Below are 19,058 nucleotides of genomic sequence, written 5' to 3' on the forward strand. Positions count from 1 at the left end.
TTTGCAAATGAAGCAACTGAGAAAGGATTAATCTCTAAAATATACAGGCAGCTCATGCAGCTCAATATCAAAAAAACAAACAACCCAATCCAAAAATGGGCAGAAGACCTGAATAGACATGTCTCCAAAGAAGATATACAGATTGCCAACAAATACATGAAAGGATGCTCAACATCACTAATCATTAGAGAAATGCAAGTCAAAACTACAATGAGGTATCACTTCATGCAGGTCAGAATGGTCATTATTAAAAAATCCAGAACCAATAAATGCTGGCAAGAGTGTGGTGAAAAGGGAACCCTCCTGCACAGTTGGTGGGAATGTATATTGATACAACCACTATGGAAAACAGTATGGTGGTTCCTTAAAAAACTAAAAATAGAACTGCCATTTGACCCAGCAATCCCACTACTGGGCATATACCTGGGAAAACCATAATTTAAATAGAGACATGTACCACGATGTTCATGGCAGCACTATTTACAATAGCCAGGACATGGAACCAACCTAAATGTCTATTGACAGATGAATGGATAAAGAAGATGTGGCACATATATACAATGGAATATTACTCAGCCATAAAAAGAAACGAAACTGAGTTATTTGTAGTGAGGTGGATGGACCTAGAATCTGTCATACAGAGTGAAGTAAGTCAGAAAGAGAAAAACAAATACTGTATGCTAACACATTTATATGGAATCTAAAAAAAAAAAAAAAAAAAGGTACTGATGAACCTACTTGCAGGCAGGAATAAAGAGGTAGACACAGAAAATTGACTTGAGGACATGAGGTGGGAGGGTGAAGCTGGGGTGAAGTGAGAGTAGCATGGACATATATACACTACTGAATGTAATACAGTTGGCTAGTGGGAAGCAGCAGCATAGCACACGGAGATTGGCTCGGTGCTTTGCAATGACCTAGAGGGGTGGGATAGGGAGGGTGGGAGGGAGGGGATATGAGGACATGTGTATGCATATGGCTGATTCGCCTTGTTGTGCAACAGGAACTAACACAGTATTGTGAAGCAATTATACTCCAATAAAGATATATTAAAAAAAAAAGTTGAGGAAAAATACGATGCATTCAGACTGTAGGAAGAGGCTCAGGACACACTCTGGTACCCCATGCATTGCTGACATCCTGAATCTACCCTTGAAGTTCTTCCTGTATCCGTCCTGTGCCCCAGTTCAGAGTCACCAGGGAGTAGCAGTCCCCCCAGCAAGGGCCTACCGTGTACCTTTATGGGGATGAATTTAAAAGCATGAGGAGAAAGGCTGACTACAGGCTGGAAAATATAGCTTAGGATAACTTCCACTGGGGTACACGTGGGCATTACTGCAGATGCTACATAGATAGCAATAAACATTTATTGAGTACCTGTTGTGTGCACTGCACTTTGCTAGGTGCCCAAGGATTATTCTCAACTATTTTATTTTTTTCTGCTTCCCTTTTGGGAGAGATTTTCCACCAACTGACTAAGGCTCCTCATAGCACACACAGAGCCCTCAAGATTAATGTCCTGTGACTAATTCTAGCTGCACTGGTAACTGATAGCTGTAATCTTCTGAGAGGCTGAAGGAAAAACTCTCTTTGAGCCCTTACTGTTGGCAGAAGTGAAAATGTTTTTTTCCTCTTACGATTCTACATTTCTCTTAGATTTCTCAGAGCAATGGGAATATCCAGGGCTTCCAGGGTAAATCCTCTCCTCTTTATCCAGGGCATCTTCTCAGTCTCAGCCCTGCTTCCCTTCACCCAAGTCTTCTCCACAAACACGTGAACCACAGGATAAGCACACAGAGGTCACAGCATGAAGGTCATTTCAACAGTGTGGCTGACAGCAGGGCTTAGGAGTAGGATGCAAGGTCTGCTGGAGCATCTCTTATTTTTGTCTGCCAGGCTCACGTGAACATCTTTAAGCAGGGATATGTTTCTAGTTCCTGGCAGAACTTCCTCTACATCTGGGGTCAAATGTTAACAGAGACTAACTCCATAAAAACAAACCATAATGGGCCCTGTTCAGGGGTAGATTTACCCATTTCTGAACATTAGTCCCGACTGAAGGAGGTGGGCTGCAGCTTATGATGGGAGGACAAAGGTGGCCGCTACTCATCAGAGGTGAATGGCAGCTGGGCTGAGAAGCCTAGAACTTGAACCAAAGGAAGCCCAATGCCTCTTGACTGTAAGATTCTGAGGTGTTATATCCATGGTCAGCAGCCCACGTGGGGCAATACCCAGGGGAGATGGTAAGCAGTCCAGATTTCCAATCTCTAGGCTAACGTCACAGTTCCTCTCTCCTGCCCATTCCACCTCTGTCACCATACCTGGACGTGTCTCTGCTTCAACAGCGTTTCGTAGCGATTGGATGGTGGGTATGGAATGATGACTCCATAATTCTTACATTCAGCCCTAAAACGTTTATCCAACAGGACACTGGAAGGGATAAAAGTGAAATAAGGCCAGTAAACATGACGGTGAATGGTGATCAATCACCCAGCCATGTGTATTTCAAACGACAGAATCTACTCATGAAGTGCTATCTCATATTTTTTAAATATATTTTTTCTGATCTAGAGCAAAGTTCTTCTAATTTTTTTCAGCCCAAAAAGCTCAATATGTGAAATAGAATTTCTGCGTTAAAGACAGGCAACACAGAAGTTGAGACGCTTTCTTGCTTTTATTCATTCACCATAAAAGCAATTGAGTCCCTGCTTAGTATATCCCAGGAAACATTCTAGGTATCGAGGATACAAAGTTCTTGTCCTTATGGAGCTTACGTTCTAGTAAAGAGAGACTGATACTAAATAAATAGGCAGAGGAATAAAATAATTTCAGATAATAGTAAATACCTGCATGGTATTTACTATGCACCAGGCATACACGTACATGCAGAGAGTCATTTTGAATCTCACAACAATCCTATGAATTAGATGTTCTATTATGATCTTTTACACTGAGCCATGGATTGCAGAGTAGTAAGTGCTCTGAAAATAATAAAACAGGATCATTTGGTGTTAGGAGGTCAGGGAAAGCCTCTCTAAAGAGATTCTGTTGGACAGAGACCTACATGCTAAAAATGGAAAGATCTGGGGGAAGAATCTTTCAGGCATGATTAGCTTGGTACGTTGAGAAAAAGGAAAAATGGTCAGTGTAGATAAGGGGCAGGTGTGCTGGAGAGTATGGTGCAAAAATGAATTTATAAAGTTAGTCTAGGGGCCAGACCATGTGGGACGATATAAGCCACAGTAAGGAGGTTAGATGTTTTCTAGATGTAACTGAAGCCACGGAAAGTTTTTAAGCAGGAAAGCGACATCATCTAAACCTACACTGTCCAATACATCAGCCACCCACCAGGTGAGCCTACTAAGCACCTGAAACGTGGAGGGTCCAAGCTGAGATGTGCTATTAGTATAAAATACACACTAGATGTTGAAGACTTAGGAAAAAAACATTGAAAACTATTTCCTTAATAACTTTTTATTGGTTACATGTTGAAATTATAATATTTTAGATATAATGGATTATATAAAATATAGTATTAAATTAATTTTTAAAATATGGCTACTAAAACATTTACATCTGTGACCCAACATTGGTGATTGCATTATATTTCTGATGGACAGCAATGATCTAGATCACTCTGTCCCTCCTGTGCTCTCTGACTCTCCCAACTTCTCGCAATCTCCCCCAACTTCCCGTATCTTTGACAAACCACTGATTTTATAAGGAGGGATACAGATTAAGATTCCTATTTCAGATAAGGATATTTTGTAAATTAAATATATAGAGGACCCAGGGTTTGACAAGTCTGTTTCCACAGACAATGGACCAGCATATTAGAAAATTATCTTAGAGAAGCTGGAAGCCCAGCTCACTGTTAGAACCCCATGCAATTCAATCCAGACACTTGTGAAGTGACTCCTTTGTGAAAGGCTGTGTTCTCCGCGCTTTCCCTGAAACCCTATGCATATGCTTTCTATAGTTTACATCCTTAAGAGCCATTCACTTCATTTAATGCACATTCTGTGTTAACAGACACTTGTGCATCTGTATACCACCTCCTGTCTGAACTCCATCAGAACAACTCAAGTTGCTGAAAGCAAAACAAAGCAAATTTTTATTGTAGGGAAAAAAAGTAACAATCCTTGAAATTACTGGTTGGTACATTCGGATTTCCAATAAAAAGGGAAATATCTCTATCTATCTATCTATCTATGTAGGCAGGGTTTTTTTGACCAGTACTATTATGGGTTCCTCGAACCCAGGAATTCTCAGTGGTCTAAATCAACCCATACTGACAATACCAATAAGCCTGTAAAACTTGGCATGCCCAGACCTCTCCTCTTCCTTGGCCTTCTGTCTGGCCTTCATACTCCCATTCTTGCTCACCTCCAATCCGTTCTCTACAGTTTAATGCTTTTAAAAGATCAAACTTCTAAAAATAAAAATCAAACTGGGTCACTGTCATACTGTGGAAACTATCCCGTGGTTCCACTCCTAGGACAAATGCCTACAGGGCCGCAAGACCTGGGCCTGCCTACCTGCCCAGCTTTACCATGCAGCCTGCCCACGCTGTGGTCCGTGAATGAGACATTTACGTGTACTGATTCACATTAATCCTCTCAACAGCCCTACAAAGTAGGAGGAGGCATGCTCTTCACCTTATGCTTCAGCCACAGGGACTCTGCACAAGTAGTTTGTTTTGCCTGCGATTTCTAGCCCTACTCTTCACCCAGTTTTACTTAATCAAGTCCTATCAACTTCAGATGTGAACTTAAACGTTACTTTCTCGGGACAGCCCTTCCAGTTACCCATCCCAAAGACTAGTTCAGGTTTAACTGTCATATATTCCCATTAGCTTGTCCTTCGTAGGAACCTCCCTTGACACTGTGCATTCGGTAGTTTTTATTAATGTCTGTTTTCCTCACTAGACTGTAAGCTCCATGAGATCTAGCACCACATCTGCCTATTTTCCTTCCTCCTACATTCTAGCACCAAATCCAGGCCCACGGAATCACTCAGATTTCCTTAGGTCCTAAAGGAGAAGGGAGGTTTTGCAACAGAGAACCTTGCCTTCCAGGTGGCAAGCTTAGGAAGCTTTGCTGCACACAGCCCTGGGGCTCTCATACCTGCCAGCCATTGCTTTGTAGTAAGCAAAGATCTGGTCCGCCAGCTTGTAGACAAACTGATCAAAACACAGGTTCACCTGGTGAAGAAGAAGCAGGAAATGTCAATGGTGTCTGTCCGGCTTTATTAGAGAAATTTCAGCAACTGAAGGGGGCAGTGGTGCAGGACTGCCTGAAGTGTGAGGTGAAGCAAGATGCTTTGCAGGAAAAAAAAAGAAGATTCTGTGGCCAACTAAGTTTGGGAAGTCTGGTCTCTTGCTCTCAAGGTCCTCAACCAGGCACAAAGAAAGCAAAATTCAAAAAGCTGTTGAGGAACCACTGTCCCCACGGGTCCCCTCCTGGCTGTTACAAGGTGCCTGCCCAGGGGGAACGCCACAGATAGGGCTTCACATCCTGTAATTACATATATCAGTCCCCTCATCTCTCCCAATAGAATTTCTTGTCTTTTCCTTTTATTTTACTTTACCTTGCTTTGCAAATGAAGAAGTTGATGGTCATTAAAAATTTAAAAACCTTTTTAAAACCAGTTTGCTTAAAAATCTTTGGTTTTTAATGAATAAGAGACCGTCTTGCCTTTTCAGTGTTTCAACATGTCAGTGGAAGAATGTGATGCTGAGGTGAGAGGAAAGTTCACAGCAGACATAGAGGATCGAAAGCAAATCCTCCAATGATGGCAAGAGCAGGGAAGGGCCAAACGTGGGGCGATAAAGAGATGGGCTCTGATAGTAGCAGGGTAACAGTATAACTTCAAAGGAAATAGACTGTATTTAGGTGATTAATCTTCAATCCTTTTTGCACCAAACTCCCAGTTCCATAAGGTTAACTCTTTATTCAAAGAGCTTTCATATCTTTTATTTAACACACTAAATGTTATTCTGAACATAAAAACACAGTGTTGTGTACAGTGTTGTCCTCACACGCACGTAACCAAGGCCTCTGCCCTGGAGTCTGAGCTTCAAGGATCCCTAAGGGGGCCTCCTTCAGGCAAAGGACCCGTAGGATCCAGGGTGGGGTGCCCAACTCATGCCCCCCTTCTATAACCAGCTTTGAATATTGTTGCCCAAATAGCCCAAGTCCCTTCCAGGCCCTGTGTGCTCTTTTCCCTGGGTTCCTCCCTGAGGGTGCACTGCACTGCAGGTGTGTGTACCCCTAGGGCCTGGGGTTGGCCAAGGGGCCATCATTTTGGGGCACAGGAGGGAGACAAAGCTTGGGTATCCACACATAGGCTCTTCCTGGTTCAGAACAGAGTCTGAAGATGGGAAGAGAAAGTGGGGCAGGCCATGAGCTCGGGGTCTCAATCTATACTTCTGCTCCATGGCCTCCAGTGTTATCCAGGGCTTATCTGTGTGCTTTCTTTACTTTTTTTTTTTTTTTTTTTTTTTTTAGTGGTACGCAGGCCTCTCACTGTTGTGGCCTCTCCCGTTGCGGAGCACAGGCTGCGGATGCGCAGGCTCAGCGGCCATGGCTCACGGGCCCAGCCGCTCCGCGGTATGTGGGATCTTCCCGGACCGGGGCACGAACCCGTGTTCCCTGCATCGGCAGGCGGATTCCCAACCACTGCGCCACCAGGGAAGCCCCTACATTTATTTTTAAAATGTCACTTGGACATATGACACTCTAGATTTTTTGTTTTCAACCTGTTGGAGAACATGACTATCTAAAATCTTATTGGAAAATGGACCTGTCCAAGCTGCGATGCAACCAATTAACTTGTCTACTGGAATCTTTCTTTCCAAGTTTGTGTACTGCTCAGGAGACAAACAGGATAGATTTGCATTGGGGTCCATCAAGGTTTTCAACTCCCATAGCAACTGGAAGATTTAGAAAGAAAGCAGCATCTGTACTAGATTTTCTTTGAAATACATAAACTTTCAAACTAATTTGGTGGTAATGCTTGTCCTAAGACACTTACATCTTTCCTTTATAAATAAGAATGCCTTATATTTGTGTGACAATTGGCCTCATTCTACGTTTATATAATCCCATGTACTTAGGTGGAGCAGAGACTCTCATTCCAATTTCCAGATGACACAATTGAGATATTTCATAGTCCTTAGCCCTGCTGATCCCATTTCTGGTCCTTGCTGGCCCGTGGTAGGACTGCACTTCCTCGCTCCTCTTTGAAAGGAGGCACTGCCATGAGACTTGCTTTGACCAATGACATGTGTCACTTCCAGGTGGAAGCTTTAAGTATCAGAGTATGATTCACCCTGACACATCCCCCTGCCATGGCAACTAGTGAATATCACAGATGGGTCCCAGATTAAAGATTACATACAACAGAGCCTCCCGCCAACATGCAATGGAGAAATGAACCTTTGGTCCCAAGCTACTAAGAATGTGTGATTGTCTGCAGCATATCCCAGCCTTTCTTGACGATTTCAGAAACAAAGCCCTTGAGCGACCATTCAACAGCTTCATAGGTGAGAGGATGGCTATTTCCATCCTACCAGTACTAGAATGAGACTCTATAAGCTGTGTGATGTGGAGGTAATGATACTTGAACACTCTAAGATTTATTATCTGTAAAACAGACAGTAGCATACACTTCTTAAATTACTGTAAAGACTATTTAAAATGTCCGTAAAGTGCTTAGTACTATACCTGGCAAATGGTAAACATATAATAATTGATGGGTAGCATTACTGTTATTATTATTAGCCAATTAACCCAACTGTAAAAGACCCATTAGAAATTAATTTTACCCATGCAGTTCTAAAGTTCGCCATCCCTGAACATCTGAAAAAGAAAGACTAACATCCTGTTCTAGGTCCCTTTTGATGATAATGATGTTTATAAAGGTCAGTGTCCAAAGCAAGTCACTGATCTCCCACGCTATGGTCTGAATGTTTGTGGCCCCCCAAATTCATGTGTTGAAATCCTAACCCCCAAAGGTGATGGAATTAGGAGGTGGGGCCTTTGGGAGGTGATGAGGTCACGAGGATGGAGCCTTCATGAATGGGATCAGTGCTCTTATAAAAGAGACCCAGAGAGCTCCCTGGCCCCGTCCACCATATAAGGACACGGCAAGAAGTCTGGGACCCAGAAGAGGGCCCTCCCCTGACCAGGTTGGCACCCTGACCTCAGACTTCGAGCCTCCAGCACTGTGAGAAATACATTCCTGTTGTTTATAGGCCCTGCAGTCTGTAGTATCTCATTACAGCAGCCCAAATGGACTAAGACACCCCACTTTGTGCCCAGCTAGAGACCTGAGAAGTCCAGACTCTTGGAACACGATTAGAAGAACAAAAGGAGAAGCAATCACTTGCCTCAGCTTCGATCTCATCGTACAGGAACTGCTTTTTAAACTTAGTCAGAGCATAGTAGGCGCTGTCGTTGTACAGATCCAAAGGGTAGAGGACGTATCTGAAGAGGGAAAAACAACGGCCAGTAGCTCACTAATGATCTCTCTTAAGGCAGGCAGATTTAAACTTGCTTAGGAAATATGAACAGCTGGGTGAACAAACTCAGAGTTAGGAAAAAGAGACCCTTTCAGGGTCTAGGATGTTTCCAGCCTCCACTTAGGAATGACTTACTTTACTGTCTGCCCACAGAAAGCAAAGTCCATGATGTTAATAAATGCAAGGCCTGAAAAAAATCAGTCTGGGACTAAAAGAAATCTGGTGGCCGTTAAGGCCATTAGCTTCCCTATCCCCAGAGATGATAATTTTCCCAGCGTGGCTGTTATGAGCCTGGGAAGGGCAGCTGGGCTGGTAGATTTCTGAACCTTTCTGCAAGGCTGAGTCACATCTGGTGGTGATTTGATCCTGGGTGGGGCACACTGCCTCATCTGGAAAGTTCTGGAAAGAACAGGGCTCGCTGGCTGGCAAACTGCCCTCTACCTGCACCTCGGGAACCTCCTTGCTGGCCCAACCCTGCCTCTTACTCCATCATGGAAGGTTCTTTGGTTTCCAGGATATGGTCTGTTAGAATCCAGGGCATGGACATCTCAATAGGGAACTGGATTCGCCGGCCCATGGTTAACTCCAGGAAGAATTCTCGGAACCAGAGCTGGGAGAGGTCGCAACACTGCTGCAGGGCTTCTGGAAGCATAAGGGAGAGAGCCTTGGGTTACACATCAGAAGCACCCGAAGATCTTAGCTCTTACTGGGTTTTTTTAAACTTTTATTCTTCTTTCATTGTGCTAGGTACAGAGCAGGTACTGATGAAAATGACTCGATCAGTAGACCCTGCTCTCCTGTACCTGAAGGCCAGCCTAACGTCTATTTAGAAGACAGTGTTTGGGGAATTCCCTAGTGGTCCAGTGGTTAGGATCCCATGCTTTCATTGCCAAGGGCGTGAGTTCAATCCCTGGTCAGAGAACTAAGATCCCGCAAGCTGTGCAGTGTGGCCAAAAAAAAAATTGAAGACAATGTTTGTTCACCCAGCAGTGTGTGTGTGTGTGGGGGGGGGGGGGCAGGGGGCAGTGATGTTTTAGAGCTTTAGATGCCCCTACAATTTCCATCGTGTCCTTACAAAGCCATCCTGAAAACATGCTAGCTAAGTGTCAAAGTGTGCTTGCTGTAAGTGTCAAGACAGATCCACGGGTGCCCGCTTTTAACTGGACTGCAGCCATGACCCTTGCTTGTGATAATTATGGGTCCCTTACAGAGGTCTTGAAGACCCTTCCTAGGCTGCTCCCTATGGAGAAGTTTGGGCTGTTTAAGATCACTCTTTTCAATACCAACAGACACATCGCCCCTCCCAGGACCCTGGGATGCTGCTCTCCCTCCACTCCCCACCCCTGTCCCACGTGCACATGCATCCCACCAACAGGAGAGGTGGAGCAGGGGACTTGGGATCCAGGTGCAGTCCAGGAGCCTCCTTTGCTAGGAGCAACGGGCACTAATCAGCTCAGCGCTGCTGCTTAAAAACAAAAGGCTGACCTGGTCCCTGCGTGTGTCTGAGGGTGTCACCTGTTTGTGATCCCGCTTTACTGGGAACTTCATAACAAATTAGCTACGAATATCTACCAGATTTAGCTGAGTCAGAATAGCTGGACTGAGCCTGGCCTTTCCCAGAGTCTACTGGAAAGTGTGCCTTTTTTCTTTGGTGGCAAAATGTGCCCCTTTGGGTAGATGATCACGTCTCTTTGCAACTTCTGGCCCGACAGCCTTAGACGCTCTAGTCCCTAGGAGCCCTCCCCCTGCCCCCGACAGGGTGGCTCACCACTGATGTTGAGCAGGTGGGTGAAGAAGAAGGACTGCTTGTGGAAGTCCTCTATGGCGAGGACGATGGGTCCATCCAGGCTGCTCCGCAGGGTCTTCTTGGAGCCACTTTTGTCTGCGATGAGCGATTCAAGCATGGTCCGCACCATGTACAGCTTGAAAAAGAAAGGAAGATGGGAAGGTCAGGGGCTGGCCTTCCATCCAGGGGAAAAGGTTGCTTTGTGCTGTGTTTCTATTCTTTTTTTCTGAAGATATCTGCCCTTAAAAAGCACTGTCTTAAGGAAGCACCAGTTTAGGGTTGGAGAAGTAAATTTGGAATGTGTAACCTTCAAGAGGGAGACTGGCCAGCCTGGCAGGATGTTCTGCCTGGGGCCGGCGGCCTCCCGGGTGGGAGGACCTGGTAATACCAGGTCTTTCAAGGCCCAGGGTCCTGCCTGCTCTGCTTGGCCCAGGCCGTGGGCATCAGAGGAGAACCTCATTCCATGTCACCCTGGAGTCGCTCCCTGCTTTACTGGACAGCCACGGTGGCACCAGGGGTAGAGCACTGAACTCAGAGTCAAAAGAATGGGGTTCAAGGCTAGGTACGCCCCTGACTTTCTGTGTGACCTTGGGCAACAAAGTCCCACTCTGGGCCTCAGTTTTCTTATCTGCTAACGTGAGGAGGTTGCACCAGATGCTTTCTCCAACCAGTCCCTTTCAGCTCTGACATTCCAAGGAACTGTGAAATGGGGTCGGATCAGAGCAAGCCCCCCACCACCTCAGGTTTCCGACCCTCAAGACCGAGGGACAGCGCCTCTGCAGGTATCAGCTGCATGGTACAGCTTGCCGAAATGCTGGGTGGATAGCAGGTGAAGATCGGTACTTACACAGGAGGCCTACTAGACAATTAACTCCTGCTTACAGAGAGCCTTAAGTGCAAAGGGCGCAAGTGCTAATCTACATCTTTCCACATCATGTGTCTTTGAATCTTAGGGCTGGAAGGGGCCGTGAACAGCCAGGCTAGTCCATTCCTGCTGCCTCCTGGAGAAGGGTACCCAACCAACCCAGCCAGGCGGTGTTATACCAGGGATCGGCAGCCTCTTCGGCCCTGTGTGCCACCAGTGGGGTGAAACAAAGCCCGCGGGGACCACTGGCAGGCCTAAGACATAGATAGGAGAGAGGAGGAGGGAATGGGAGGGCAGGAGAGACAGGGAAGAGGGAGAGAGAGAAGAGAGAGAGAGAGAGAGAAAAGCAAGAGGTATTGTATACGGTGGGAAAGCCGCCACGACTGCTAGAGGCCATCTGCCGACCACCTCTGAGATGCTCCAACCTCCCTCTGCCACCACGTCCATGCTGGCCGCCTCTGATCTTCTCTAGGACCACACCCACCACGCGCCTGGCCTGGGCTGGGCAGCACGGCCACAGAAAGGAGTGGCACGCCATCCCTGGCACAGCACTTTCCTTTGTGGTGAAGGAACTACGGGGCTGCTGGTTTATCAGGCAGCCCACCCTCTGCAACCCTGTCGGTGAGCACGGCTGACCATCCCTAAGACTCGAGAGGCACTGCTCTAATGACGGCCTTTGGAGGCCTCCAAGAGAGGAGTCTTCAATCCAGTCTGTGCGGGTGTCGACTGATTGGTACCAAATTCTAACGATCTGAAAAACCATTTCATCCCTAAGAGGGGAAACGTTTTCCCCACCTACTTTTACTAAACAAAGCATTTAATTCACCAGAACAGTAACCTCCCAGCTCTGCCAGATGCCATGTCTACTGTGCTCCCAAGGCCCTAACAGAGCCCCAGGGTGGGAGTCAGGAGACCTGGTTCTCGTCCCACCTCCATCTAAACTCACCTTGTGACTTGGACAAGTCACTTCCCCTCTCTGGACCTCAGTTTCCCCATCTGCAAAATAGGGGGAGGAACTAGTTTGCGACTAGTTTGTCTCTAAGGGCTCTTCCAAGCTGACTGTCTAGGAGTCTATCAAGTGTGTCTGTGCCACCCTAACATGACTTGGGGGTGTCGGGGGGCCTAACTGTTGGTGACACTCCTTCTCATATTATCTTTATAAATGCTCCGTTCTCCCTCCCTGCCCCGCACCCCTCTCTCATTCTCTGCCTGTTGGCCCCCTTTTGCGACCTCCTCCTTTCCTGTTTCTCTTTTGCCTCGCCTGGAAGCAACACCCAGAAGCCCTGCTCAGCCCCTCCAAGCCATTCTGGACTGGAAAGGTCTCTGGCCCTTGGCATGACACAGAACTGTCTGTACAAGCTTCCTTGAGAAGTTCCATGTCTCTCGAGCAGGCAAGAAAAGTGCAAAGGGGTCTGTGAGCTGCGGGCCAAGGGAAGCTACGATGCCAGTGCTGAGAACCCAGCTCTCCCGGGTGCTGCCTCCTTGCCCCCACCCCGTGCCCAGACACAGACACACATACAGTGAGAAGCGTCAGGGGTGGGCCTCAGATGGCTCATCTCAGATGATTCAAGGAATCAGGATTTCAGAGATGAGAGAGGTTTAAAGGTCATGTGAAGCAGGAGTTCCCAGCCTGGGGCTTTGGGGGCCTGTAAGACCTTTAAAAGCTATAATGGGTCCATATGCTTTTTCTCAATAGCTCAAAAAGCCTACCAGAAACTATTTATCCTTAAGTAGGGGGCAAGAATTTAACTGAGATGCCTAGGTTCTTTACTTTTTTTTCTGTAATTCTACCGACTACTTTGGATAAGCCACAGACAACCTCTCGTTGTTGAAAAAGCTCCGGTTGGCAACTCTGAATATCTTTGATTATTAGACTTTCTCTAAGTGGTTGAGGGCTTTGGATACTTGTGATGTTGGTGGCGGGGGGTACGGGGAATAACAAAAGCGGTGTTTTGTAAGTAACGTGATCTCATCCAAAGTTTTCATTTAACGGAGAAGATAACCAGAGCTCAGAGAGGTCAAGGCACTTGCCCAAGATCCCGCAGCAAGTCAGAGGCAGAACTTAGGAATTCCCAAGCTAGGACATCACTACAGGGGAAGCGGGGGTCAGCGTTCATTAACCAGGGACAGGATAGATGCATACAGATTTCACTTTAAACTTCTCCTATACTTTGGAACCTGTACTTCACAGGGCTAGGACAGCCGGTCCTGGTATTACCCCCATTTGCCAGATTAGACAACTGAGGCACAAAGAGATCTGTGTAACGTGCCCGAGGTCACACAGGTATCTAGGACTAGAATCCAGGTCTCCTGAATCTTAAGTCAGTGGTCCTCCCTCTTATATCAAAACAAGATGGCAGAATAAGACTAGAGCAGCCGCTTGACCCTGCCCCTCCTGCCTGAGGACCCCCAGCCCCACTGCCCCATGGTCCAGCCAGGATGACTTACCATAGCCTGGCTGGCCTCTGAGTCAGCAGAGCTGGCCTGTGCCTGGAGCCGCTTACCTGTGTGCTGGAGGGCCCCACGGCACGGCGGGGCACCTTGATGTCAAATCCACCTTTGGGGTCCTTCTCCCCTCTCAAGCACGGGTCATTGGGGGGCTCTCGGCCTCCCTCCCAGTCACAGATGGTTTTCCGAATTGCCTGTAGGACACTGGGGAAGGAAGAACCTGGATTCAGACCAGCTGGGAAGAGGCACTGCAAGCCTGTTTCTAGAGGCCATGGTGTTCCAGGACCACGTGCCTTAGAACTCCTGGCATGCTCACTCCAGGGCCCCATCCCCAGGGATGCTGGCTTAACAGATTGGAGGTGCAGCCCAGACGTCTGCATTTTACAAGTGCCCCGGTGATTCTGAGGCCCACTGGCTGTCTGAGAACTCAGCTCTGAGGCCACACAGTGGGAGAGAACCTGAGTGAAGGATGGCTAGTTTTCTTTTTGCTTACAGGACAGTTTCATTAGTCCATTTAAATCTCTGTATACTTAAAACTTGAATAATAGCTTATATCTGTGGCACACTTACTCCATGCTGCTGTGTGCTTAGGTCTATACATGGATTATCTCATTTCATCATCCCAACAGCCTAGGGAGTAGGTACCATCATCATCCACAGTTTACAAATGAGGGAAACTGAGGTGTAGAGAAGGTAAGTAACATGACTAAGTTCACACAGCTAGACAGTGGTGGATATGGGCTCCAAACCCAGAGATGGAGGCCTAATTCATCCCAAATGTCCAATCTCCTGAAAGGGCCTCATAGGACTTGCTGGAACTCACTGGAAGGTCCGTTTGTGTTCAGACACTTCCCTGGAAGCTGACTGATCTGGGAACGTCCTCTGTGGCCTGCACCCAGCACCCCCGATTTTGGATGTGGCCCCCTGAAAAAGGCCATCTGAAGACCCACCTGATGAGGACATTCTTCTTCTTCCGCACTGCCTGCCTGAGGGGTTCACGCAGGGTCACCTGGGCAAAGTCCTGCAGGGCTGCGTAGATGGTGTTCCTGATGGCCTGGTTGAAGACGCTCTCCATCCTGCCCATGAGCACCTGCAGGCCTTTGATCATGGCGATCACCTGGCCAGGCACAGATCGAGGTCAGGCTCACTGTGCCTTGGCATACCCGTCTGTCCGGTACCCTCACCACATCTCTGGGGGGGTGCTGGAGGAGACATCCTGAAGCATGAGGCCAGCGAGTGCTACTCAGAGTGTCAGTTCACGGCTGGGTGGAAACGTGTGCCAGAAGAGAAATCAGCACTCCGCCTCCCTTATCAAGGAAGCGCTGCTACAGAGCAAAGACGTCAGCCACATGCTGCGTGTGTGCCTCACCATCAGCTGATTTTCATTCTGGCACCGGCCCCCCATCTTGCCGCTGACTGGTGACGACTGGCAGCTGGTTCATGGACCATGTTTTGAGTAGCACTCTGACTTTGAGAGGTCTCTCCACATCCCATGTACCCACAGACAATATCAAATAGAACTTCTTTCTATAGAATTTTTACAATCTTTGCTTTTGAAGTGATTTGGCCAGTTGCTGCTTGAGTCCATAAAATAGGATTCCTATAGAAGTCTTGTGGGGAAAGGCTTCTGCCCTTCTATTTACCTCCTCCCTAGCCCCTTAACTCACTTATCTGTCTGCAGAGGTGGGGAGACAGGTAACTAGGATGCGTGTAGCGTCACTCTGACCTTGGCGCTCACTTGGGATCTGTCTGCCTGTGGGGTGTGTCCTCTCCTCTGGGTGCCTGTCTTGTCCTTGCGGTAATCACCCCTCCCCATCCTGAGGATGGGAGGTGTATATTTATGCAGCTGCTTTGCCTGTTTCCCAGTGGGAAGTTTCATGGGATGGAGGAGGAATAGGAAGCCTGGTGTGGCCTTGAGTGAAGTCACATTCTCTGGTCCAGCTTTACCAAACCTGATCCTTTGGCCCCCGTCAGCCTCAAGTGCTAACTTCTAGATTAGCTCAGAATTCAGAGGGGAGGGAGATCAGCTCGGTGTTTTGTGACCACCTAGAGGGGTGGGATAGGGAGGGTGGGAGAGAGATGTAAGAGGGAGGAGATATGGGGATATAAGTATATGTATAGCTGATTCACTTTGTTATAAAGCAGAAACTAACACACCATCGTAAAGCAATTATACTCCAATAAAGATGTTAAAAAAAAAAAAAGGAATTCAGAGGGGAAAGCCTTGTCAAATCAGCCTCCTGACAACTGCCACACTTGTCACACCCCTCATGACATGGTCGATTTCCTCCCTCTGCACCAGACTGTAAGCACTGCAGGGGTGAGGCCTGGCATGCTGTGTAGGCTCCACCCCTGGGGCCGGGGCCCTGGTGGCCCCTCAAGAGCTTTTTCTTGAAAAGCAATGAGTAAATGAATGAATGAGCTTAGATGCTAAGCCTTTATGTTCCTCCAAACTGTAAATGAAGAAATAGAACATTCGAGGCAGAAGAAATAGTGAGAATAGTTCAGAAGGTAAGAATTTTCACTAGAACCAACAGTCTAATGGTTTTGCTGAAGAGAACCTTTATAGTGCAGAAATAATGAGAGAGAAGCTCTAAAGGAATGTTAATTCATAAAAGAATCTGGGCTCCTGGCTGGCAAAGAAACTAGGAAATAAGGGACAAAGGAAGGACAAAATAATGAAGACTTTTCAGAAAAACTCCAAACACGGAAGAGTATGCAGATCTGTTAGACCTAAGGGAAAGTCTTTGCAACTTTGGGCTAGGCAGAGATTTCTTAGCTAGAACACAAAAAATCACAAACCACAGAATAATAAATAAGTAGAACTTCCTCAAAATTAAAAACAGGTGCCCTTTAGAAGGCACCCCCCCCAAAAAAAAATGAAAAGACAAAGTCACCGATTAGAAAAAATATTTGCAACGTATTTGTGAATAAGGACTTGTATCTAGAATATATAAAGATTCTCACAATTTAATAGTAAGAAGATGGAAAGCTAATTGTAAAAAATGGGCAAAAGATTTCAACAGACAACACTTCACAAAGGAAGATGTAAGAATAGCCAATAAGCACATGAAAAGATGCTCAATATCATTAATCTTCAGGGAAATGCAAATTGAAACCTCAGTGAGATGTACTAAATATCCATTAGAATGGCTAAGATTAATAAGACTGACAGCACAAGCACTGTGAGGGTGTGTGCAACAGAACCCTCATATATAACTGGTGGGAATATAAAACGGTACACCCGCTTTGGAAAACTGTTTGGCAGTTTCTTAAAAAGTTAAACATACACCTCCAATATGACCATTCCAAGAGAAATAAAAACCTATGTCTACACAAACACTTATACTCAAATATTTAAAGCAGCTTTGCTTACATCGGCCAAAAGCTGGAAATGGCCCAATGTTTATCAACAATTGAATAGATACACAAATTGTAGAATAGCCACGCAATGGAAAAATACTCAGCAATGAAACGAAACAAACTATTGATACAAGAAACAATGTGGATGAATCTCAAAATTATTATGCTGAGTGAAAAAGCCACACGCACAAAATACATACTATATGATTCCACTTAAATAAATTCTAGAAAATGAAAACAAATCTATGGTGACAAAAAATGTGATTGTTTAGGGCCAAGGATGGAGGGAAGGATGGATTGCAAATGGCATACGAAGTCTTAAAGGGAGATGAAAATGTTCTGCATCTTGTGTTTTTGGTTTCACAGGTATATATACAACTGTCAAAACTTTGTGAATTATACACTTTAAATGGATGCAGCTTACCAAATGTAAATTATACCTTAGTAAAGCTCATTGAAAAAAAACAATAATATTCTCGTGGAGATAGCACATTCACGACACAAGAGTTGGGTGCGATTAAAAAAAAAGAAACATTCAGAGAACAAGATGGAGCTTTTGGACATTTAAAATATTATAGGCAAAATAAAAAATACTAACAGAGTTGAAAACTGAAATTAAGGAAATATCCCATAAAGCAGAACAAAAATAAGTGATATGCAATAAGACAGAAAAGATAGGAAAATTAGACACTAACTCCTGGGCATCCAACATCTGACAGATAGAAAACCCAGAAAGACAGAACAGAGAAAACAGAGAGGAGGAAATTATCAAAATTAAAATTCAAGAAAATTTCCCAGACCTACGGAACTTGTATTTCCACACTGCAATGGCCTATTTAGTGTCCCAAACAATGAATGCAAAAGGCCCTTATCATGATGCCTTACAGTGAAACTTCAGAAAAACTGTGATAAAGAGATGAGACTATAAGATTCTACAGATGAAAACGAAAGAATAAAGTTAGACTCACATTTCCTAATTTCAAAACTTACTACAAAGTTACAGTAATCAAAATGGTATGGTATTGGCATATAGAAAGACATATAGATCAATGAAAGAGATCTGAAAGCCCAGAAATAAACCCTTACATTTAGAGTCAATTGATTTTTGACAAGAGTACCAAGACAATTCAATGGAGAAAGAATACGCTTTCCAACAACTGGTGCTGGGACAACTGGACATCTGCATGCGAAAGAATGAAGTTGGACCCCTACTCACACCATATACAAAAATTAACTCAAAATGACCAAAGACCTAAATGTAAGAATTGAAACTATAAAAATCTCAGAAGAAAACATAGGAGTAAATCTTTGAGAACTTGGATTAGGCAATGGTTTCTTAGATATGACACCAAAAGCACAAGTGACAAAAGGAAAATAAAAGGAACTTCATCAAAATTGAAAACTTTTGTGCTTCAAAGGATACCATATAGAAAGTAAAAAGACAATCCATGGAATGGAGGAAAAGTTTTTCAAATTATATGTCTGATAAGGGACTTGTATCCAGAATATATAAAAACTCTTTCTTTTGGTGTTTGAATATTGATATATTTTTAAATATACCAGTTCTGGGAAACAAGATGCATAATAAAATTTTTTCCTCTTTTTCATTTTGGCTCATAAATTTGGCTGCATTTTAGAAAACAGTCCCTATTTTCCTGGTAACCATGGCAAATTAATTAGCTTTTTCTGATACAGAATATATAAAAACTCTTATACTTCAAAAATAAAAAGACAAATAACCTAAAATAAAATGGGCAAAGAATCTGAACAGACATTTCTCCAAAGAAGCTATGCAGACGGCCAATAAGCACATGAAAAGGTGCTCAATATCATTAGTTATTAGGGATATGCAAGTCAAAACCACCATGAGAAACTACTTCACAACTAGGATGGCTAAAATAAAAAAGACCATAAGTGATGACAAGGATATGAAGAAATTGCAACTCTCGCACACTGCTGGTGAAAATGTAAAATGGTGCAGCTGCTTTGGAAAACAGTTTTTACAGTTCCTCAAATTTTTAAACGTGGAGTTACCACGTGACCCAGTAATTCTGCTTCTAGGTATATACACA

The 19,058-nt window shown here is 45.1% G+C and overlaps 1 protein-coding gene across 1 annotated transcript in view; it reads right to left on the reverse strand.

Annotated features, from left to right (window-relative positions):
* The window catches only part of CYFIP2 (cytoplasmic FMR1 interacting protein 2), a 131,019-nt gene that overhangs the window by 64,941 nt on the left and 47,020 nt on the right, over positions 1-19,058 (reverse strand). Inside the window, exons 14-20 of the mRNA XM_027081428.1 lie at positions 14,574-14,740; positions 13,680-13,827; positions 10,293-10,446; positions 9,010-9,166; positions 8,393-8,489; positions 5,127-5,203; positions 2,322-2,430 (exon numbers count right to left, since the gene is read on the reverse strand). Of these exons, the coding sequence (XP_026937229.1) occupies positions 2,322-2,430; positions 5,127-5,203; positions 8,393-8,489; positions 9,010-9,166; positions 10,293-10,446; positions 13,680-13,827; positions 14,574-14,740 (909 nt within the window). The remainder of the gene's footprint in view (positions 1-2,321; positions 2,431-5,126; positions 5,204-8,392; positions 8,490-9,009; positions 9,167-10,292; positions 10,447-13,679; positions 13,828-14,573; positions 14,741-19,058) is intronic.

Source organism: Aethalodelphis obliquidens, unplaced genomic scaffold (genome assembly GCF_003676395.1).
Source record: "Aethalodelphis obliquidens isolate GAN/ISIS:26980383/991018 unplaced genomic scaffold, ASM367639v1 scaffold45, whole genome shotgun sequence".
Taxonomy (NCBI): Eukaryota; Metazoa; Chordata; class Mammalia; order Artiodactyla; family Delphinidae; genus Aethalodelphis; species Aethalodelphis obliquidens.